The 24,925-nt window shown below is 44.4% G+C and overlaps 1 protein-coding gene across 2 annotated transcripts in view; it reads left to right on the top strand.

The window, feature by feature from the left end:
- The first annotated feature begins 333 nt into the window (after nucleotides 1-333).
- LOC122553634 (factor associated with metabolism and energy-like) overlaps nucleotides 334-24,925 on the top strand; it is a 51,877-nt gene continuing 27,285 nt past the window's right edge. The window contains exons 1-3 of one of the 2 annotated variants that reach the window (XM_043697741.2): nucleotides 337-825; nucleotides 5,902-5,984; nucleotides 22,255-22,332. In XM_043697741.2, the coding sequence (XP_043553676.2) occupies nucleotides 585-825; nucleotides 5,902-5,984; nucleotides 22,255-22,332 (402 nt within the window). In that variant the 5' untranslated portion in view covers nucleotides 337-584. Of the gene's footprint in view, nucleotides 826-5,901; nucleotides 5,985-22,254; nucleotides 22,333-24,925 lie in introns of both variants that reach the window. The other variant, XM_043697742.2, reaches the window with a different exon arrangement.

Below are 24,925 nucleotides of genomic sequence, written 5' to 3'. Positions count from 1 at the left end.
CAACATTGGGAAGGGACTGAGAAGGGTTATTGGACTCGAAATGTTAACTATGACTACATGACTCTGCTTTCTCTCCACAGATGCTGCCAGAACTGCTGAGTTTCTGCAACAATTTCTATTTTTGTTTGTTTCAGATCTCCAACATCTGCAGTACTTTGTTTCATTGTCACAATACGACCCGCCCTTTAGCTCTTTCAATGCATCTTTCGTTGGCAAAATAAAGACAGTAATGAGCAAAGTAACCAGGTCCGGGGCATGGTGCAACATGTTATCCAGAGCTGATTAATCCCTGTCAGTGTCTGCAGGCCAGGCATGACTGAATTCCAACATTTTCCAGTTGGTAGAAGGCTCGGGGCGTGCTGTGTTGCTCAATGACTTGACTGGGCACGATCACTCTTTAACCCGGGCTGGTGAGTGTGTAACAGGGGCGTTACCTCGGTAACAGAAACCCACCCCCGGGGAAGTTTCCATTGCAGTTGATCATTGCATTGGAAATCTCCAAGACAATCTAAGACTGGCGACTAACACACACACACACACACACATAGAGGTGCTCTGAGGCTTTAGAGAGTGCAACGGCGAAGATGGGTTCAGGATGGTCAAGAGGCCAGCACAAGCTGATCCGGGTGAGGCCGGTACCTGCATCCCAGGCGGGTATTTGCCCCGGAGTGCATGGCAGTCGCCGGACAAGCAGCTCGCTTGTGGCCGCCGGGGACTGGCTGACACACGGCCACCTGAAAGCAGCCTCTTTGCTCGGAAGAAGCGAACTTCCTCCCCTGAAGGCGGTGCGAAATGGCTCTCGTCCCCTCCCCAGCCTCAGGCAAAGTAGGTGCAATGCGGGCTGGGGGAGAGGGGGCTTTCAGCGATGTAAAACTTCAGTCAGGATTTGCCGTATTCCCCGCTCTCTGAAATGTTTCACTTTCACAGTGCAAGATTAGCGAAAGGTTCGTAAAACTGCTTCGCACAATCCTCAGATTATTTAGTTCCATTATTTTGTTGGACAGAAGAGCAGCCCTTTACAAGAGAAAGCTTTTCAAGTTCCATGAACTTGTCTCCACAGTTGAATATAATTTCCATTGGATCAGGGAGCCCAACAATTTGTCAGTTTCCTTGTGTATTTCATTTTTTTTTCTCATTATTATCCAGATTTACATATTACTTTAGCGTTTTTTTTCGTGGTCAAAAGGGTAATTGATTTCCGTGCTGTTAATGTTCGATATAGCGACATGCGAGTACCCAAGGAAGTGCAGACAGAGAGACTTTGATGTGGCAGGTACAGAGACCCTTGAAGGTAGGATAGAATCCACACAATGTGGAAACAGGCCATTCACCACACTGAAGTAAAAACAATGACTGCAGATGCTGGAAACCAGATTCTGGATTAGTGGTGCTGGAAGAGCACAGCAATTCAGGCAGCATCCGAGGACAGGCAAAATCGACGTTTCGGGCAAAAGCCCTTCATCAGGAATAAAGGCAGAGAGCCTGAAGGGTTGAGAGATAAGCTAGAGGAGGGTGGGGGTGGGGATAGAGTAGCATAGAGTACAATAGGTCAGTGGGGGAGGAGATGAAGGTGATAGGTCAGGGAGGAGAGGGTGGAGTGGATAGGTGGAACAGGAGCTGGGCAGGTCAGACAAGTCCGGACAAGTCAAGGGGACAGTGTTGCTGGAGGTTAGAAACTAGGATGAGGTGGGGGAAGGGGAAATGAGGAAGCTGTTGAAATCCACATTGATGCCCTGGGGTTGAAGTGTTCTGAGGCGGAAGATGAGGCGTTCTTCTTCCATGCGTCTGGTGGTGAGGGTGCGGCGGTGGAGGAGGTCCAGCACCTCCATATCCTCGGCAGAGTGGGAGGGGGAGTTGAAATGTTGGGCCACAGGGCGGTTTGGTTGATTGATGCGGGTGTCTCGGAGATGTTCCCTAAAGCGCTCTGCTAGGAGGCGCCCAGTCTCCCCAATGTAGAGAAGACCGCATCGGGAGCAATGGATACAATAAGTGATATTAGTGGATTTGCAGGTAAAACTTTGATGAATGTGGAAGGCTCCTTTAGGGCCTTGGATGGAGGTGAGGGAGGAGATGTGGGCACAGGTTTTACAGTTCCTGCGGTGGCAGGGGAAAGTGCCAGGATGGGAGGGTGGGTCGTAGGGGGGGCGTGGACCTGACCAGGTAGTCACGAAGGGAATGGTCTTTGCGGAAGGCGGAGAGGGGTGGGGAGGGAAATATATCCCTGGTGGTGGGGTCTGTTTGGAGGTGGCGGAAATAACCCCAGGGCATCAATGTGGATTTCAACAGCTTCCTCATTTCCCCTTCCCCCACCTCATCCTAGTTTCTAACCTCCAGCAACACAATCCCCTTGACTTGTCCGGACTTGTCCGACCTGCCCAGCTCTTTTTCCACCTATCCACTCCACCCTCTCCTCCCTGACCTATCACCTTCATCTCCTCCCCCACTGACCTATTGTACTCTATGCTACTCTATCCCCACCCCACCCTCCTCTAGCTTATCTCTCCAGGCTTCAGGCTCTCTGCCTTTATTCCTGATGAAGGGCTTTTGCCCGAAACATCGATTTTGCCTGTCCTCGGATGCTGCCTGAATTGCTGTGCTCTTCCAGCACCACTGATCCAGATTCACCACTCTGGCCCACCCAGACTCGGACTGACGTTATGAGGATCGGCAAATCCTTCTATGCCAGTCTGTATGACTCGAAGCCGACCGACAGTCATTCCTGTCCTCAATCACAGAGGTCTTAGATGACAGAACACGGGAGAGACTGGACCAGCCGCTATCTCTAAACGAGCTGACCAAGGCCCTCGAGTCCTTCGAAAAGAATAAAACTCCCGGGAGCGAGGGCTTACCAGTCGAGCTCTATTCTGCTCTGTGGGACTTGATTGGCCAGGACCTACTGGAGGTGTATGTCAGTATGCTTCGGGCAGGTACCATGAGTGAATCCACGAGGAAAGGCATCATCACCCTCATCTACAAGCGGAAGGGGGAGAGGGAGGAAATCAGAAACTGGAGACCAATCTCATTATTAAATGCAGATTACAAAATCTTGGCAAAGGTCATAGCCAACCGCGTCAGGTCTGCTCTGGGGTCGGTGATTCACCCTGACCAAACCTGTGCTGTACCGGGCAGGAAGATCGCTGAGAGTCTCACACTCCTCAAGGATACGATCGTCTACGTACAGGACAAGGGGCTGGACACCTGCCTGATCAGCCTGGACCAGGAGAAAGCCTTCGACAGGATATCACACAGGTATATGAGAGAAGTTCTCTCCAAAATGGGCTTTGGGGAGGGAATCTGCAATTGGATCAGACTGCTCTACACCAACATTGTCAGTGCAGTCTCAATCAATGGGTGGGAAACAGACAGCTTCCCAGTCAGATCTGGAGTCAGGCAGGGCTGCCCTCTCTCTCCTGCCTTGTTTGTGTGCGGCACAGAGCCATTTGCTGAGTACATCAGGAAGGATGTGAGCCTGAGAGGGGTGACTATTCCTGGCAGCGAGGGCCTGCAGGTTAAGGCCTCCCTGTACATGGATGATGTCGCCGTTTCTGCTTGGATCCGCTGTCCGTGCACAAACTGATGTGTATATGTGACCAGTTCGAATGGGCCTCGGGGGCCAAGGTAAACCGAAGCAAGAGTGAGGCCGTGCTCTTCGGGAACTGGGCCGACCAATCCTTCATCCCCTTCACCGTCAGGACTTACCACCTGAAGGTGCTGGGTATTTGGTTCGGAGAGGCTGGGGCGTGTGCCAAGTCTTGGGAGGAGCATTCAAGAAAGTGAGGCAGAACTGGGCAGATGGAAGCTACGGTTGCTCTCCATCGCGGGTAAAACCTGGTCATCAGGTGTGAGGCACTGTCACTGTTTTATATGTGGCACAGGTCTGGCCTATTCCCAGGACCTGTGCAGTCGCAGTCACCCAGGCTATCTTCCATTTCATATGAAGATCAAAGATGGCCAGGGTCCGAAGGGACTTGATGTACAAAGCTCTGAGGAACGGGGGAAAAAACACACCCATTGCCACCCTCACCCTGATGGCCACCTTTGTGTGTGGCTGCATCAAGCTGTGTGTGGATCCTACGTACTGAGGTTCTACCTGTCCCCGGAGTTGCGAAGGATGGGCCTGGCCCCGCTGCTGCGGAACGCTCCAAGTATTTGGACCGTTCCGTATCACCTGTCCTTCGTAGAGAAATTTATGAAGAAAAGCACCTTTGACCACAAGTCCATCAGGAAACGGTCAGCATGTAGTGTCCTTGAGACCCTTCGGGAAAAGGAGAGGGCGGATCCTATCTTGCGGCTCCCTGAGCAGACTGTCAAAGCCATTTGGCAGACTGTCTCACCGCCAGAACCTTCCAACAAGCACCCTGACATGTGGTGAGAAGGGCTCTGCCTGTGAGATCCTTTATGCACGCCCGGACTCTCAGCCGCACCGCACGCTGTCCTCAAAGCGGCTGCGGGGAGGACGAGACTGTCACACACCTCCTTCTGGAATGTGCCTATGCAAAGGAAGTCTGGAGAGGAATGCAGTGGTATTTGTCGAGGTTCGTCCCGAGCAGTTCCGTGACGCGGGATTCCATGCTCTACGGTCTGTTCCCCGGGATGCACACTGAGGCGAACATCAACTGTGCCTGGAGGATCATTAGCTCGGTGAAAGACACTCTTTGGTCTGTCCAAAACCTGTTGATCTTCCAGCTGAAGGAGCTGACCCCGACTAAGTGTTGCGGACCGGCACATTCCAAGGTCCAGGACTACGTGTTGAGGGACGCACTGAAGCTTGGGGCAGCTGCTGCCAAGGTGCGGTGGTGAAAGACCACCGTGTAATGTCTGCCTGCCAAAGAACAGGGGGCCCACGCAGTAAGTGGGCTCTGATGACGCCTCAGCTAAACATATGGATATATGGATGCATATATGAATGATTACTCGATCTCTGTATGCAAAGAAATTGAATGTTTATGTATGTATGGCATGACCAATTGTACAGATCATCAAAATATTTTTATGAATAAAGTATATTTTTGAAATAAAAAGAAAGTGGCCCACCCAGACTCAGCCTCCTACCCTGTAATTCCCATGGCTAATCCACCTAATTTACACATCCCTGGACACTGGACAATCCACTTAACCTGCACATCTTTGAACTGTGGGAGGAAACCAAAGCACCCACTGGGGACCTACATAGACAAATAGAGAACGTACAAACTCCACACAGGTAGTCGCCTAAGGCTGAACTTGAACCCAGGTCCCTGGCACTGTGAGGCAGCAATGCTAACCACTGAGCCACCCCAAGACAGCTGGTTCAGTAGGTATATAGGATACTTGCCTTTATTATAAAGGCATTGACGATAAGAGCAGGGAGGTCATGAGTTAGGCTGCAGCTGAAGTACTGTGTGTAGGTCTGGTCGCCATTCTGTAGGAAGGATGTGATTGCACGAGAGACTGTGTGAAGGAGATCGCCAGGATGTTGCTGAATAGAGTGATTCATCTATGAATAGAGACTGGATAGGCTGGAGTTGTATTTTTTAGAGCAGAGATGGCTGAGGCGGGACCTGATTGAAGTGTACAAAGTTATGAAGGGCATTGATAGGGAGAAATCTTTCCCCTTAGTAGGGGGGCCAGCAACCGGGGGCACAGATTTAAGGTATGCAGGTTTAAAGGAGATTTGAAAGAAAAATAAATCACCTAGCGGATTGTGTATATGTGGAGCTCACTACTGAAAGGATGGTTCATGTAAGAACCATTAAGATATTTAAGACGTATTTAGATTTCCACTTGAAATGCAAGTGCAAAACAATAGGCTAAATGCTGGAAAGTGGGATTAGAACATGCAACATAATGCTTGATGACCACGTGGACATGCTGTTAAAACTGTATGACTCTCTGTTTTTCTTTATGTTTTCATTTTTCAAGTACCTCACGCCTTCTCATTTGAAAGCCCTTTGGATGATGGGGAAAGGAGCATCATCAAAAAACATCCTCCTCGCAAATTGGAGGTGAGAAATATTTAAACTAAACTGCTTTGCAGCTGCCAACATGCTGAGTCAGTTCTAAATTAATTAAGTAAGAACCGATAGAAATTCAAGCTGATGTCAGGTCCTGAGAAATGACTGCCCTAATGTTCAGGAGTGAGGACAGTTGGAGGCTGGATGTACACTGAAAGATATTCCCCTGGAGCATGTAGAATTGAATATATGGGAATTGTACAGAAAATGGAAACTCTTGATGGGCAATTACCTCGTCTGGAACTCTTTGAAAAAGTCCCCAATTGAATTACAACTGCAGGCTTTAGAGGGTCCTAACTGACTTCATAGAATCCCTACAATGTGAAAGCAGGCCATTTGGCCCATCGAGTCCAAACTGACCCTCTGAAGAGCATCCAATACCCCCCCCCCACCCCCACCCTATAACCCTGCATTCCCCTGGCTAATTTGCCAAACCTACATATTCCTGTACTGTTGGAGGAAACCTACACAGACACAGGGAGAATGCACAAACTCAACACAGACAATTGCCCAAGACTGGAATTGAACCCAGGCAGCAGTGTTAACCACTGAGCCACCATGCTGCCCTGAAGTACCTGAAAAGTAAGTCAGGAGAAGCAGATAGATTTGTTACAGCACTACAGTGGCCTAAATATTTGATGGTCAGAGAGTTGCTGGAGCAACATGGACAGTTGTTGTGTGTCAGGACCGTACAGAATCCCCAATGCAACAGAACCCTTGAGAATTGCCCATGAAGTTAAATTTTCCAGTGAGGAATTTCCCTGTGTCTGGATCCCTCCAAAAGAATAAATTAATCTCAGAGAATTTAGAGGGTTCAAATTCATTTAAGCTCAATAGTTACCCTGGAAAGGTGAGATAAAAACCTATTCGAAGCCCTTGGTAACTATCAACTTTCTCCCAAAATCATCATTGACTCTATGATAGCTGTTGAACCCAATAATCTTCCACCAATGCTGCCTAAAGCCCCAGCCTGCTTGAGTAGGTACTATCTTCCCACCCAGTCTGGCCCTGCTGCATTCAAATACCACTCTTGACAATAACTGACCCTCCTCCCAACCTACCATAAGTACCCATCTAGCATCCTACCTCCCACATATGCCTGGCAGCCTATCTCCTACACCCACCTGACACCCTATAATCTCTTACCCACTTGGCATCTTACTTCTGTTCCCCACCTGGCACATTACCTCTCTGACCTTATAGATTTATTTTCTCCTCAGTCATTGTCAGTGGTTTTGGGGCCTTTAACTCCTGAAATACAGCATTAGGTTATAGTCCAACATGTTTATTTGGAAGCACTAGCTTTCGAAGTGCTGCTCCTTCATCAGGTGGTTGTGGTGTATAAGATCTTAAGACACAAGATTTATAGTAAAAGTTTACAGTGTGATGCAACTGAAATGATATATCGAAAATGACTTGTATTGTTAGTTAAGTCTCTCACCTTTTAGAATGACAATGTTGGTTTCAGTTCTTTCATATGTAAATGAAAGTTAAAGTTACATTCTCAAGTGAAGTTTAACAATAAATGCCATGTCAGCTCAGATAATGGATTGAAAGTGTGAGGTTATAGTCTATCTATTTGTGCCCCGATGTTCAGACAGATTCTATTTCCAAAAAAGGGATTTACAGAATCTAACATAGATTCAAGCAGTTTTTGAGCAAAATAAAATGTAATTCTGCAAGTACAACTTCGCTCCACAATCTTATATATGTGTGTGTGTGTGTGTGGTGTATGAGTGTCTGTGAGAGAGTGTGTGTGTGTGTATGCATATGAGTGTAAAGGGGTATAAGTCTGTGAGAGGGTGCAGGTGTGGGTGTGAGTGTAGGGGGTGTGTATGTGTGAGTATATGAGAGAGAGCTTGTGTATGAGAGAGTGTTTGTGTGAGTGTATGGGTCTATAGGAGTTTGTGTGCTTGTGCTAGTGCACGCGTGTGTGTGTGTGTATGTGTATGGGTGCGCATGCGTGCATGCCCTTGTGTGCGTATGTGTGAGAGAATGTGTAGTGCAGTGGGGTCACTTGTGGTGTGACATGAACCCAAGATCCTGGTTGAGGCCATACCCATAGGTACAGAACTCCGAATGAAACTCAGGGAATTCTTTCAAGATGCCAGCAGTGATCCCAATGAGCCCACCGAGGAACCAGAACAGTTATTACAGGAATTCATAGAGGGGTGACCAAAGAAGGAGTCAACTTGGACCCTACCGGAGGGCCGCTGCCCTGGGCTTGACATGTATGCTCAAACCGTCAGGAAATATATAAATGCCAGATTCATCAGCTACACCCACAAGGTAGAGTAAAACATTCACCCGATTACAACGCAATGCCATCCATGCTCTTAAAACCAATCACAACATTGCCATCAAACCAGCAGATAAAGGAGGAGCATTCTTCATTCAGAATAGAATAGATTTCTACCAGGAAGTGTACTGACAACTGAACAACCAGGACCACTACAGGCAACTACAGGCCAATCCGACCAAAGAACTATACTGTTGAACTTAAACACATTGATCAGGACTTTGGATCCAGTTCTTCAGAGTTCCCTACGCGCACTCATCCCACTAACTCCTTGTGTAGGTGACTTCACTGCCTTCCAAATATACGCAAAGCCAACACACCAGAACATCCCATTGTATCAGGCAATGGAACCCTGTGTGAGAACCTCTGTGGCTATGCCAAAGGCATCTTGAAATGCTTAGTACAGGGACCCACAGCTTCTGTGGCGACACTACAGATTTCTAACAGAAGCTCAACACCCACGGAGCAGTCGAACCGGTAACTCTCTTTGTCACAATGGATGTTTCCGCACTCTACACCAGCATCCCCCACAATGACGGCATTGCGGCAGCAGCCTCAGTACTCAACACCAACAACTGCCAATCTCCAAACACCATCCTACAACTCATCTGCTTTATCCTCGACCATAATGTTTTCACCTTTGATAACCAGTTCTTCATCCAGATACACAGAATAGCTATGGGGATCAAATTTGCACCCCACTATGCCAATATCTTCATGCACAAGTTTGAACGAGACTTCTTCTCTATGCAGGATCTCCAACCCAACACTACACACCAGGTACCTTGTTGACATTTTCTTCCTCTGGACCCATGGCGAGGAGTCACTGATAAAACTACACAGTGATATGAACGAGTTTCATCCCACCATCAAACTCACCATGGATTACTCTCTACTATCTGTCTCATTCGTAGACACATGCATCTCTATCAAGGATGGGCACTTCAGCCCCTCACTGTACCGCAAACCCACAGATAACCTCACGATGCTACACTTCTCCAACTTCCACCCTAAACATACTAAAACAGCCATCCCCTACAGACAAGCCCTACGCATACACAGGATCTGCTCAGATGAGGGGGAATGTGATGTGCACTTGGAAGTATTCAAGGATGCCCTCATAAGAATGGGGTACAATGCTCAACCCGTCGATCGTCAGTTCCGATGTACAACAGCGAGAAACCGTAATGACCTCCTCAGGAGACAGACATGAGCTGCAACCGACAGGGTACCCTTCGTTGTTCAGTACTTCCCGGGAATGAATGAGTATGCCATATTCTTCGCAGCCTGCAACACGTTATCGATGAGGTTGAGCACCTCACCACGCCTCCACTACTCACCTTTAAACCACCACAGATCATTGTTCACAGCAAATTGCCCTTCCTTCAGGACAACACCATGAAACCCTGTCATAGCAACCGCTGCAAGACGTGTCAGAGTGTCGATATGGTTACCACCATTATACGTGGGGATACTACCCACCATGTACGTGCCAGGTAATCATGTGACTTGGTCAACGTTGTCTATCTCATATGCTGCAGGCAAGGATGCCCTGAGGCATGGTACATTGGTGAGACCGAGCAGAGGCTACGGCAATGGATGAATGGAGACCGCACTATCGCCAGCCAAGAGTATTCCCTCCCATTTAGGGAACACTTCAGCTGCCTGGAACATTCGACCTTGGACCTTTGGGTGACCATCCTCCAAGGCGGACTTCGGGACAGGCAACAACGCAGAGTGGCCGAGCAGAGGCTGATAGGCAAGTTCAGTACCCATGGGGATGACCTCAACCGGGACCTTGGGTTCATGTCACACTACAGGTGACCCCACTACACACACACACACACACAATAAATTTTGTGTCTTATGATCTTATACTCCACAACCACCTGATGAAGGAACAGCGCTCTGAAAGCTCGACTTCCAAATAAACCTGTTGGACTATAACCTTGTGTGTGATTTTTAACTTTGTACATCCCAGTTCAACACCGACACCTCCAAACCAGAAATACAGCATCATTGTCATAAAAAAGCGGCATGTCCTGATCTGTAATGCTACTCTGACATTGGTTGGACTTCTCTCTCGTTATCTTCAATGGATGCATTCACGCCAGACCAGACTCAGAATATTGCCTGGAGAAATCTGCAACAAGTAAATGGGTACTTTTTAACAGGATTATCGTAAGTTGAATCTGTTCCAATAGTATTTGGAGTATCTAGGACAATGTTTCTTGCCCTCTGTCTTCATTAGATCTGCCTGTGAGGTAGCTGCCTGCAGTGAATGTGGATTATGGCATAGGCCACATGGCTACAGAAAGCACATGAGCACAGTATTCCATTTCTATCCAAATAGAACTAAACATTGTGTAACTCCTGGCTCATGGTAGAAGTGACCTTCTCAATCACTTAAACTGACATTGCCAGAAACCCACTTGACACCCCAACATCACCCCAATCTCAGACATGTGCCACTCTCTCCCAATGACTTTTTAAATCTTGGAATGCTGCAGCTGGTGTTGAAAAGTGCAATGCAGTTTCAATGTCAATCCTTTTCACTGCTAGCTGTGTAGATTTACAGCCTGAACTCAACTGCTTCAATGGAGAATGCTCCTGGCCCTGAAGTTCACAGGAAGACTCCTCCAATTGTACATGTATACTCCTTAGTCCAAGCAGGGTCGTAACTAAGGTTTCTGATACTGATCTTGTATTTTTTATTAACCTATTTTTCTAGATTACAGTACAAAGAGTGCAGGGGCATCCTTAAAAGGGAAATCAGGAAGGCAAAGAGGGGATGTGAGATAGCCTTGACAGATAAGGTTAAGGATAATCCAGGGAGATTCTACAAGTACATTAAGAGAACAACTAGAGAGAGAGAAAAGTGCCTTTAATGATCAAAGAGGTTTTCTTTATGTTGAACTTCATGAGATGGGAGAGATATTAAATGAATATTTCACATCAGTCTTTACTGTGGAGAAAGAAATGGGCAATGGAGAGTGCAGAGAAATAAATATGGATGTTTTGGAAACCATTCACATTACAGAAGAGGAAGTGCTGGAGGTCTTAGAAAATACAAAAATGGGTCAATCTCCAGGACCTGATCTAGTGTATCCCAGGATATTGTGGGAAGTTACAGAGGAAATTGCAGGGCCCCTTTCAGAAATATATATACAACTACCAAAAGGGTGACAGGTAATTGGAGTGTGGCTAACGTTGTGCCTTTGTTTAAAAAGGAATATAGGAATCTTGGAAACTATAGACCTGTGATTCTGACTTCAGTGGTGGGCATGTTGTTGGAAGTGATTCCAAAATGTGGGAGTTTTATGCATTTTGAGAAGCAAAGAATGAATAGGGATAGTCAGCATGCTTGTGTGCAAGGGAAACCATATCTCACAAATTTGATTGAGTTTTTTGAGGAAGTAACCAAAAACATTGTTGAGGGCAGAGCGGTAGACACCATTTACTTGGACGTTAGTAAAGCCTTTAACAAGGTTCCACATGGTGGCCTAATTCAAAAAGTTAGATTACATGGGATTCAGGGTGAGCTTGCCAATGGGATACAAAATTGGCTTAACAGCAGGAGATAGAGAGTGGTTTTTTTGGACAGAAGGCCTGTTCCTCAGGGATCGATGTTGGGTCTGATTTTGTTTGACATTTATATAAATGATTTAGATGAGAATATAGAAAGCATGGTTAGTAAGTTTGCAGATGATACCAAAATTGGCAGCATAATGGACAATGAAGAAGGTTGTCTTAAGATTACAAAGAGATCTTGACAGATGGAGTTTAATTTGGATAAATGTGCAGTTTATCAGAGGAAGTGGTAAATGTGGGTACAACTTCAACATTTAAAAGGCATTTGGATAAGTGCATGAATAAGGAAGATTTGGAGGAATAAGGGCCAGGCAGAGGTAGAAGGACTAGTTTAGTTTGGGATTATGGTCGGCATGGACTGATTGGACCAAAAGGTCTGTTTCTGTGCTGTATGATTCTAGAAGCTTTATGACAAAACTGGAGAGCCAATCCTGATTTTTTTGCAGGAGGGCCTGTTAGGAACAGTACCTGGCATACCTAAAATTGTGGTGTCAACTCGGTGAAGCTATTTGGATGCCAAACAGCTGCAGCAGTATGCAATGGACAGGGCTATGTGATTCCATATCCAACAGATAAGATCGAGACTTTCCAGTTCTGCCATATCCAGTTATGAATGGTGGTACACAATTAAACAACTAATAGGAGGAGGAGGCTTCACAAATATCCCCATTCTCAATAATGGTAGAGTCTAACCCATTACAGTAAAAAAACAAGGCTTAAGGATTTGTATGCATCTTTACCAAGAAGTGCCAAGTATTTGATCCATCTTGGTCTCCTCCAGAGGTCATTGACGATTGAACCAATTCAATTCACTTCACATAATAGCAAAGAATGGCTGAAATTACTGGAAACGGCAAAGGCCCTGGGTCCTGATAGTGATCCTGGCATGTCCTTTGCATTTTTCATTCAACCAGGGCTGATTGTGGCAAAGCTAGTCCCTTTTTCTTTCTAAAAGCTGTTCCTTGGCTCAAGGAGACTCTGTCCTTGATTTTTTTCAGAAGGGTCATAAACCGTGCCAGACTCCGATCAGTCTGGTTTGGTACAGAGATGAAAAGGATTTTGAGAGGCCTTTTGTTTATATGTAAACAGATGAGACTTTAGGCCAAAGTGGTCATGTTTCAGAAGTGACCTGTATAAAGAAAGGGGAGTGGTCAGCTCTCTAGCTGAGCAGTTTAGTTCAGTCCTGAACTGGTGAGGTGTTCAACAGTGAGCTGAGTGGAAACTCTCTCTCTCTCTTTCTGTCCTTCAACTTCAATCTATAGGCACATGTTCCATTTATACTGGGTTATAAAGGGAGTTTGCTTATTGGGACTGATATGTATATTCAGAACAGCATAATTAAGTCTAGTTTGGATAGAGTGAGTTCTATAGGAGTTCTTTATTCTGTTATTTATGTTTCAGTGTGTAATTTTGTGAATAAATTTTTGTCCGTTTTAAAATCTAGTAGTCAACCTAGCTAACTTAATTCAGGTAATTTTAGGGATAGCCAGCCTATGAGGTTGTGGTTGAAAACAATCTTTCCATGGCAGATGGCCCACAGTCCCCCATGGACAGTCGAGTTTATGTTTCTAGGGCTCTTTGAAATGTATCCATTTTAACTTGGTGGTAGTGCCACATAACACAATGGAGTTTATCTGCAATGTTATAATGAGACTTTGTCTTCACAAGAACTGTACAGTCGTCACTCTTACTAGTACTGTCATGGACAGATGCATCTGTGACAAGTAAAGTAGTGAGGATGAAGGGAGTTGGTTGGCTTGGCGGGCAGCCAATATTGTGGGTTCAATTCCTGCAGTGGCCAAGATTACCATGAAGGACTCTCTTTCTCAACCTCTCACCTCACCTGAGGCATGATGACCCTCAATAAACCACCACCAGTTGTCTCTCTGAAATGGAAGAGCAGCCTTATGGTCTGATAAGACTGTGGTGATTTTACCTTTAGGGAGGTTGAGTTCAAGTTGTTGCATCTCTTATCACCAGTTGCAACCCCAGCCGAGCATCAGTCTCCTTCAGGGCATATGCTGTCAGGTCGATCAGTTGAGACATTCCTGTGCCACTTGAAGTTACCCCAAACAGAATTCATTCTGTGCCCTCACTGCTTCTTGCAGTTGATGTTCAACATGGCAAGAGGGTAGGGGGAACTACTGATTCATCAGTATGAAGTTTCCTTGTCCATGTTTGACCTGATGTTATGAAACTTTATGGGGGTCTAGACTCACAGTTGTGTACCATTGTGGCATCACCTTTGGCTGTGGGACAGGATACGCCCAGGAATGGGAATGGTAATGTCTGACACATTTACGGCAAGGCACGAGACAGTGAGGATGAGAATGTCTGGCTGTTGCTTGAATAGTGTGTAGATGGGCTCTCCTAATTTTAGCACAAGCTATCAGTTATTAACAAGGGGCAGTTTGAAAAGTCTGCTGTTGCCATTTCAGATGCCAGAGTCAATGCCAATGGTCCATCTGGTTTCTATTTTTTAGTATCTTATTGCAAAGGTTCTGGCAGCAAATGTAGGCCAGACCAGGTAAGGGTGGTAGATTTCCTGCTCTAAAGAACATTACTATTGAAGCAGATGTATTTGTAACAACAAATTGTTACCATTTAACTAGCTTTTAGTTCCAGATTTATTAATTTGAAGTCAAATTGCACCATGCGTTGTAGTGGGATTTGAACCCATGTTCTTAGAATACTAGTTTGTGTCTCTGGATTACAAGTCTAGTGACATTACTACCATTCCACTGCCTTTCTCCAAGTAGATGAGTAAATAACAATCCATATGGCTTAAACAAAATACTGCAGATGTTGGAATCTCCTGAAAAACAGAAAATATGAAAAATAGTCAGATTTGGTAACATTCTTGAGGAGAGACAAATAGAAGTTAATTTTTCAGACTATGACTTTCAATCCACACAGTACTTGAACAAGGGACCTCACCTTGAGCTGTGAATGGTCAGTGTTAATAACTGCTGTCATGTCACCAAGTAGGCTGCTGGAAAAGATTTGTTATACCACATAGTCATTATGCATGTAGTGGCACCTTTTACTTACATTTATGGGCTGTACATAATTTTTGAATCCTCTTTCCTAAAAATACTCACTTTCTTGAAGTAGCTAAAATTAGCAGGGGTACTAATTTTGGATTTTAACTTCTTCAAACTTCTAAAACTTGCAGGTCCACAATTTCTAAACTGGATAAGGATTAAGTGTAACTTCAAAGAGAACTGGGTACCCTGTGTTTTTTGGCTGAATTGAAAACAGTCCAGACTCAAAGTGGACTCGCAGTCCATTGTTTGGATTTCTTTAATTTTCAGCTCTTCAATCCTTTACACAACCTTCTTAGATTTATCTGATATTTTCACATTAAATTGTATCCAAGCTATGAAAGAAGAAATATAGCTGAACACAATGTAACTTGTTACGACTGATTATATGAATATAAGCACTGAAGAAAGTTACCGCAGAGTACAACAGGATCTTGATCAGATGGGCCAATGGACTGAAGAGTGGCAGATAGAGTTTAATTTAGATAGATGTCAAGTGGTGCATTTTGGAAAAGCAAATCAGAGCAGGATGTTTTTAATGGTAATGTCCTGGGGAGTGTTGCTGAACAAAGAGACCTTGGAGTTCAGGTTCATAGTTCCTTGAAGGTGGAGTTACAGGTAAATAGAATAGTGAAGAAGGCATTTGGTATGCTTTCCTTTATTGGTCAGAGCATTGAGTATAGGAGTTGGGAGGTCATGTTGCGGCTGTACAGGACATTGGTTAGGCCACTATTAGAATACTGTTCGCAATTTTGGTCTCCTTCCTATAGGAAGGATGTTGTGAAACTTGAAAGGGTTCCAAAAAGATTCACAAGCATGTTGTCAGGGGTAGAGGGTTTGAGCTATAGGGAGAGGCTGATTAGGCTGAGGTTGTTTCCTTGTCGGAGGCTGAGGGTGACCTTACAGATGTTTATAAAATCATGAGGGGCATGGATAGGGTAAACAGACAAGACCTCTTCCCAGGGGTGGGGAAGTCCAGAACTAGAGGGAATAGGTTTAGGGTAAGAGGGGGAAAAGTTAAAAGGGATCTAAGAAGCAACTCTTTCATGCAGAGGGTAGTGTGAGTATGGGATGAGCTACCAGAGGAAGTGGTGGAGGCTGATACAATTATAGCATTTAAACAGTGTCTGGATGGGTATATAAATAGGAAGGGTTTAGAAGAATATGGGCCAAATGCTGCCAAATGGGGCTGGATTAAGTTAGGATATCTGGTCAGCATGGACGGGTTGGACCGAAGGGTCTGTTTCCATGATGTAGAACATCTAACATGACAGTGCAGTATAGGCCCTTCAGCCCTCGATGTCGCACTGACCTGTGGAATCAATCTGAAGCCTATCTATCCTACACTATTCCATTTTCATCTAGCTGTTTATCTAATGACCATTTAAATGCCCTTAAAGATGGTGAGTCTACTACTGTTGCAGGCAGTGCGTTCCATGCCCCTACTACTCTGAGTAAAGAAACTACCTCTGATATCTGTCCTATATGTATCACCCCTCAATTTAAAGCTTTGTCCCCTCATGCTAGCCATCACCGTCCGAGTAAAAAGGCTCTCACTGTCCACCCTATCTAACCTTCTGATACCTTATATGTCTCAATTAAGTCACCTCTCAGCCTTCTCTCTAACGAAAACAGCCTCAAGTCCCTCAGCCTTTCCTCATAAGTCCTCCCCTCCACATCAGGCAACAACCTACTAAATCTCCTCTGAACCCTTTCCAAAGCTTCCACATCCTTCCTATAATGTGGTGACCAGACAATACTCCAAATGTGGCTGCACCAGAGTTTTGTTCAGTTGCAGCATGACCTCATGGTTCCAAAACTCAATCCCTCTACCAAAAAACAGTTAACACACCTAATACCTTCTTAACAACCCTATCAACCTAGGTGGCAACTTTCAGGGATCTATGTACATGGACACCAAGATCTCTCTGCTCATCTACGCTACCAAGAATCTTACCATTAGCCCAGTACTCTTTATTCCTGTTGTTCATTCCAAAGTGAATCACCTCTCACCTTTCCACATTAATTTCATTTGCCACCTGTCAGCCCAGCTCTGCAGCTTACGATGTTCCTCTGTAACCTGCAACATCCTTCAGCACTATCCACAATTCCACTGACCTTAGTGACATCAGCAAATTTACTAACCCATTCTTCTATGCCCTCAGCTTGGTCATTTATAAAAATGGTAAACAGCAGTGGCCCCAGAAATATTGCTTGCAGTACACCATTAGTAATTGAACTCCAGGATGAGTATTTCCCATCAACCACCACCCTCTGTCTTCTTTCAGCTAGCTAATTTCTGATCCAAACTGCTAAATCACCCTCAATCCCGTGCCTCCATTGTTACGACACAGGGTACACTCTCCTGCTTAATTTAAAAACCAGCAACACAGAAAGATTTATCCCATGCAGTAATCTGTAAAATCTGAGTGGCCAAGAACTATGCAAAGTAAAAATTAACAACTTTATTTCTTAAAGTATAACAGAGAATAATTAACTAACCACTATTTACAGTTTCTTTCTCTAACCTATCTTTTACTTTCCCTTCTATGATACGAGTCCAATAAAACTCCCAATTAAATTTTACAAAAACAACACTTCATATCTCAAAACCAGGCAGCTGTGGATTCTTCAGATCTTTCTGTGTCTTCTTTTCATCTTGTTAGGAATTTCTGTGTTACAGGTTACTGATTGAAAAGGTACTTTTAAGAGAGAGCTATTTTCAAACAGTCTGTTTACATGCTGGGCTGTAGCAGTTCTCCTCTCAACTGTTTAATTTTCCCCAGTCTTACACTCCAGAGCATCGGATTGTGTCATTGGCTTTTAAGATTGTCAACATACTCAATTCAATCTTAATTGGAGTTTGATATTGGCCAGATTCAAATTTGCTTTTGTCTCCAAGCAACAAAACAATCGAGTGGTTCGACCCAGTGTTACATTGTTACCATTTTTGAGTCCACTTGGTGCTGGGTATGGTAGTTCTGCTGCTTTTAACACTCTTAAAGGTATACCCACATCTTCATAACTCCACCCCCCTTAAGAAAAAATTAGCCATCATAACACCGTATTTTGTGCAATAGCCTACTGTGGGAACCTTATCAATTGCTTTACTGAAATCCATATACACTACACCAACTGCTTTACCCTCATCCACCTGTTTGGTCACCATCTCAAAGAACCTACTAAGGTTTGTGAGGCACGACCTGGCCTTCACAAAACTGCGTTGACTATCCCTGATCAATTCATTCCTCTCTAGATGATTATAAGCCTTACCTCTTATAACCTTTTCCAACACTTCACCCACAACTGAAATATGGCTCACTGGTCTATAATTACCAGGGTCTTGAACAAGGGGACAACATCTGCTATCCTCCAGTCTTCTGGCACTATTCCTGTCATTGTGATGACATAAAGATCAAAACCAAACACTCTGCAATCTCCTCCCTAGCTTCCCAGAGAATCTGAGGATAAATTCCATCCAGTTGAGGGGACTTATGTATTTTTACACTTTCCAGAATTGCTAATACCTTCTCCTTGTGAACCTCAATCACGCCTCGTCTAGTAGCCTGTATCTCAGTATTCTCCTCGACAACATTGTCTTTTTCCAGTGTGAATACTGATGAAAAATGTTCATTTAGCACTTCCCCCTATCTCCTTGGACTCCATGCACAATTTCCCACTACTATCCTTGACTGGCCCTAATCTTTCTGTAGTCATTCTTTTATTCCTGATATACCTATAGAAAGCTTTAGAGTTTTCCTTGATCCTGTCAATGACTTCTCATGTCCCCTCCTGGCTCTTTAGTTCTCTCTTTAGGTCTTTGCTGGCTAACTTGTAACTCTCAAGTGCCCTAACTGAGCCTTCATGTTTTATCCTAACATAAGCCTTCTTCTTCCTCTTGACAAGAGATTCAACTTCTTTAGTAAACCATGGCTCCAATGCTCGACAACTTCATCCCTGCCTGACGATACATACTTATCAAGGACCTGCAATAGCTGTTCCTTGAATAAGCTCCACATTTCAATTGTGCCCATCCCCTGCAGTTTCCTTCCCCACCCTATGCATCCTAAATCTTGCCAAATTGCAAAATAATCACCTTTTCCTCAAGCAATAGCTCTTGCCTTGCGGTATATAACTATCCCTTCCATCGCTAAAGTAAACCTAACTGAATTGTGTCACTATTGTGCTCACCAAAGTGCTCACCTACCTCCAAATCTAACACCTGGCCAGGATCATGACCCAGAACCAAATCCAAAGCACCTTGTTGGCTTGTCTAAATACTGTGTCAGAAAACAATCCTGCACACATTGCACAAAAACTGACCCATCTAAGGTACTCGAACTACAGTATTTCCCGCCAATATTTGGAAAGTTAAAGGCACCCATAACAACTAACCTGTTACTCTCGCTTCTATCCAGAATTATCTTTGCTATCTTTCCTCTACATCTCTGGAATTATTTGGAGGCCTATAGAAAACTCCCAACAGGGTGACCTCTCCTTTTCTGTTTCTAACCTCAGCTCATACCATCTCAGTAGATGAGTCCTCAAATGTCCTTTCTCCCACCATAATACTGTCCTTGACTAACAATGACACACCTCCCCTCTTTTGCCATGTCCTCTGTTCTTATTGAGACATCTAAATCCCAGAACTTGCAACAACCATTCCTGTTTCTGCTCTATCCATGTCTCTGAAATGGCCACAACATTGGAGTTGCAGGTACCAACCCATGCTGCAAGTTCACCCATCTTATTCCAGATCATCCTGGAGTTGACGAGTTGAAGTAGACTCACTTCAAATCACTATCCTGCTTGCTGGTGAGCTCTTGCGACCTTGAAACCTCATTTCTGACCTCACTACTCTCAAGCTCCTGTATACTGGAACTGCAATTCAGGTTCCCATTCCCCTGCTGAATTAGTTTAAACCCTCCCGAATAGCATTAGCAAATTTCGCCACCACCCCCCCCCCTCCCCCCAGGATATTGGTACCCCTCTGATTCAGATATAGACCATCCCATTTGTAGAGGTCCCACCCACCCTGATTGAGCCCCAATTATTCAGCCCCAACCCTCCCTCCTGTATGATCCTTGTAGCCACGTGTTTGACACTTCTCTCTCCCTATTCCTTGCCTCCCTGGCACATGGCACAGGCAACAAACCAGAGATAACAACTCTGTTTGTTCTCCCACTAAGCTTCCACACTAGATCCCTGAATTTCTGACTTAAATCCCCATCTCTCCTCTTACCTATGTCATTGGTGCTAATGTGGACCACGACTTGTGGCTGCTTCCCCTCCCCCTCAAAGATCCTGAGAACACTATCTGACACATCATGAACTCTGGCACCTGGGAGGCAGCACACCAACTGTGAGTCTCTCAGTTCCACAGAACCTCCTGTCTGTCCCCACCGCTATGGAGTCCCCAATGACTACTGCTCTGCTCATCTCCCCACTTCCCTTCTGAGCAACAGGGACAGACTCTGTGCCAGATACCTGTTCCCCATGGCTTACCCCTGGTAAGTTGTCCCCCTCAACAGTATCCAAAACGGTACACTTGTTATTGAGGGGAACAGCCACGGGTATTTCCTGCACTGCCTGCCGGTTTCCTTTCCATCCTCTCACTGTAACCCATCTGCCTTTTCCTTGCACCTGAGGTGTGACTATCTCCCTGTAACTCCTCACAATAACCCCTCCACCTCCCAAATGATCCAAAGTTTATCCAGTTCCAGCTCCAGTTCCCTAACGTGGTTTTCCGTACATCTCTATGACTCAATGACTCTATGCTCCTTTAATAGGTTCTGTTATTTCATTAGAAGAAAGTGAGGACTGCAGATGCTGGAGGTCAGAGCTGAAAATGTGTTGCTGGAAAAGCGCAGCAGGTCAGGCAGCATCCAAGGAGCAGGAGAATCGACGTTTCGGGCATGACCCCTTCATTCCTGAAGAAGGGCTCATGCCCAAAACGTCGATTCTCCTGCTCCTTGGATGCTGCCTGACCTGCTGCGCTTTTTCAGCAACACATTTTCAGCTCTGTTATTTCATTAGCCATATTACTGTTTTACAAAGTGAAATATGGCACCTTTCATAATTATCAATGATCTCAAAGCATTTAACAGCCATTGAAGTACATTAAAGTGCAATCACTGTCATAATGGTAGTGGTATTTCACAACACTATTTTCGAAGTTCACGTTAATTTCTCCAGCAATAGTACGCGCACCTTTATGCTCAGAAAAGTAATTGTTCAAGTGATTACTTCTAACAGGTGAGGTTGCATGTGAAAGTGTGTATTCGGAAAATCAGTTCCCAAATAGTCAACAGTAATCCCTTTGCTATCTTTTTCAATGTCATTTTGTATATCTTAAAGCAAATACAAACATCTGCTTAGATTAAAATTTCAGCAACAGACCCTTCAATTTCATAAAGAAAGGAGCATCTAGGCTGAGGCCTCATTTATTATGAGAATATTTGAGTGGCCCAGTGAGCGTCCCACTATTTGCAACTTAATGCAGCATTTGAGGCAGAGGCCATAGTTCAATATATTTGCAGCACACTGTAGCTGAAGAGAAGAGGATGTGACCTTGTTATTGATCCTACTTATTGTACAGGTCGTTCTGCTATAATGCGTGTTTTGCCAATGTGAATTGGCTTTAAAGCGCTTGATGAATAGTGACACTGTTTCTAAAGTGTGAACTTTTAAAACGTGTGTTGGCTATAATGCAATTATGTCGCCATCACTTTAAGTGCTATTTCTATTGCGCTATTTCTATATTGTGCAGGATCGCACAAGAACACAACCATTACGTTGTCGAAGAAATGACCGAATTAGATACAAAAAAACTCAGGGATACAAATATACAATTTCATCCACATCACAAGAAAATCTGTCAGACTATTTCTCATGAATTAACATCGGTTAATTAGCATTAACTAGTTTAATATTAGCTTCTTCCCCAATCAAACCAAACTAAGACCAAATACAATTTTACAAAGGTGGGATACTATCACTATACAGTAGTTTAACTATAGCATTTCTTTACAATTATTATAATTCCCTTTATGTTAGTTCACAACTAAAAACAACCATTATGTTATAGTCAGGCCACATTATTGAAAAAATGTATCTATCAATTCAAAAAAGCAATTGGTGAAAAGTAACCTTCTTCAGCTGAAATTTTAGTTTTGCTGACATCAGAGTTATATTCATTATCTGCCAACATTTATATGGGTCATGTTGTTTAGTACAGGTCTGACCAATTACTTGCCTGTCATTAAGTTAAATGTCAGCATATATAAAACTGGAATATTTTATATTTGTTTCGTTCTATGTATTTTAGAAACTTGAACCCATTAATTGCGGTACAGTGATCACCTCTGAGAAAGCTGAAGGAAGGCAACGAGCATGCAAAACTCAGGTGAATTATTCCACATTAATTGAATGCATCCACTATATTATATTAGAGTTGAAACAATGGTGATAATGTGGACAGGTTTTACAACTAGAAAAGAACAGAAATTTTGATGTTCCAACATTATATAATTTGCATCAACACTTCCTTCATGGGACACATCATAAGGCAGACCTCAGCCTAGACAGTGACTAGATAGTACAAAGGTAAAGCTGAATTTGACGACATCTCATCGCTCCACCCTATCGTTCTTGAAGACTTTTTGGAAGCCCCTTGACAAGAGTGACTCTAACCTGTGTTTCCCCTGCTGCCTGCTCTGTCCAATCCAGGAACCCCAGCCCTCTTTCCAAGCCCTGCGAGAATAACTCCACAGAAAGACACAGAGTCAGCATGTTCTGGCCTCCTGATTTCTCTTGTTTGGGGAAATCAATATGGTTTCAGCCGTGGCCACTCCTTTCAGGTGATACCGGAACAAGAGAGCTGCTGATCATTTTACTGGCTTCCAGTTCTCGGAGTTAGGGGCTCCTCTCATTTGGAGCACACGTCATAGCTTCAGTCAATGAAAGTCGTTAAATGATTACAAGGTAAACTGGCCAAACTCACACGGGCTCACCCCTGATTTTAATGCTGGGTGAAGGAGGCAGTCAATTCAGCCCAAAATGGATAAAAGTTGAAGCGAGAGACTGGATTTGACGTGCCCCTGATGGGTGTTTGGAGGGTCGCATGTAACACAAATCAGATAGTTAGCCCAAAGCCTTCCTAACCATTTCTGTAATATACTAGGTTTAAATGAGTACGATTTTAAATGAGTAAGCAAAGATCAGTTAGACTTGACCAAAATAATATGCTGCCCATGCCATTATATAGTTTGCATGGACACTTGGCTGGGAAAGGAAAGGCTATTTTTAGAAAAAAGATTTTATAAGTGTGTGAAGGAAATGGGGTGCTATATTCAGGGATTTTGGGACCTGGCGGTGTGTCTCTCTGAACTTAGTACAATATCTTACTTCCTATCTTCTTGCCTTCCCTAAGGTGGCTCAACCCTTGTGGCCCCAAACACCTGACTTATCTCACTGTGAGATCCAGTGGGCCTTCTGAGCTCTTGGCATTACCAGGACTGATGGGCTGGCAGCTTTGTGGTGGGAATTCTTCCCACCAAGAGGTGGAAGCTCCACTGCTCAACACTTTAGCCTGAGCCAGAAAGCAGTCTGCCCGCACAATTCCAGTCCAGAACAGGAAAGGAGCAGTACCACAGGAGTGGATGTGAGTGGAGCAGAGCAGTATAACCAGCATGACACCTTTGCATCACTCTGTTCCATATTTATCCTTGCCATTCACACTATTTCATTCCACTCCCAACTTGCCTCCAACACTGCTCTGTTCCACTCACTGTCCCATTTATTATGTTACAATAATGAAGACACATCCAAACCTTTTATACTGCTCCCCTCAGCTCCAACCCTCACCTTTTATTATCTGAATGGGATTTTAATGTTTAAAATTTTTTTGAGTATTTGAGAAGATCATATAACATTGACACCACTGTATATGATAACAATGCTTAATAAATTAACTCGGACACAGGTCCTGAAAAGATATTTCAATCGAAGATACAGTCTGAAATTACTCAGTTTTTACAAAGTAACCAATGTCAGAAAAAGATGAAAGGTGTTAAACTGTGCTGCTTACTAACCATCTCATAGAGTCATAGAGTCATAGAGATGTACAGCACGGAAACAGACCCTTTGGTCCAACCCGTCCATGTCGACCAAATATCCCAACCCAATCTAGTCCCACCTGCCAGCACCCAGCCCATATCCCTCCAAACCCTTCCTATTTATATACCCATCCAAATGCCTCTTAAATTTTGCAATTGTACCAGCCTCCACCACTTCCTCTGGCAGCTCATTCCATACACGTACCACCCTCTGCATGGAAAAGTTACCCCGTAGGTCTCTTTTATATCTTTCCCCTCTCACCCTAACCCTATCTCCTCTAGTTCTGGACTCCCCGACCACAGGGAAAAGAATTTGCTTATTTACCCTATCTATGCCCCTCATAATTTTGTAAACCTCTATAAGGTCACCCCTCAGCATCCAACGCTCCAGGGAAAACAGCCCCAGCCTGTACAGCCTCTCCCTATAGCTCAAGTCCTCCACCCCGGCAACATCTTTGTAAATCTTTTCTGAACCCTTTCAAGTTTCACAACATCTTTCTGATAGGAAGGAGACCAGAATCGCACGCAATATTTCAATAGTGGCCTAACCAATGTCCTGTACAGCCGCAATATGACCTCCCAACTCCTGTACTCAATACTTTGACCAATAAAAGAAAGGATACCAAACGCTACCTTCACTATCCTATCTACCTGCAACTCCACTTTCAAGGAGCTATGAACCAGCACTCCAAGGTCTCTTTGTTCAGCAACACTCCCTAGGACCTTACCATTAAGTGTAGAAGATTTGCTTTCCCAAAATGCAGCACCTCGCGTTTATCTGAATTAAACTCCATCTGCCACTTCTCAGCCCATTGGCCCATCTGGTCAAGATCCTGTTGTAATCTGAGGTAACCTTCTTCGCTGTCCACTACACCTCCAACT

The sequence above is a fragment of the Chiloscyllium plagiosum genome, unplaced genomic scaffold, assembly GCF_037043375.1.
Source record: "Chiloscyllium plagiosum isolate Xiang-an unplaced genomic scaffold, Cpla_swu_hap1 HiC_scaffold_8, whole genome shotgun sequence".
NCBI lineage: Eukaryota > Metazoa > Chordata > Chondrichthyes > Orectolobiformes > Hemiscylliidae > Chiloscyllium > Chiloscyllium plagiosum.
Note: the sequence above shows the minus strand (reverse complement) of the source record. Positions and strands in the feature narration are given on the sequence as shown.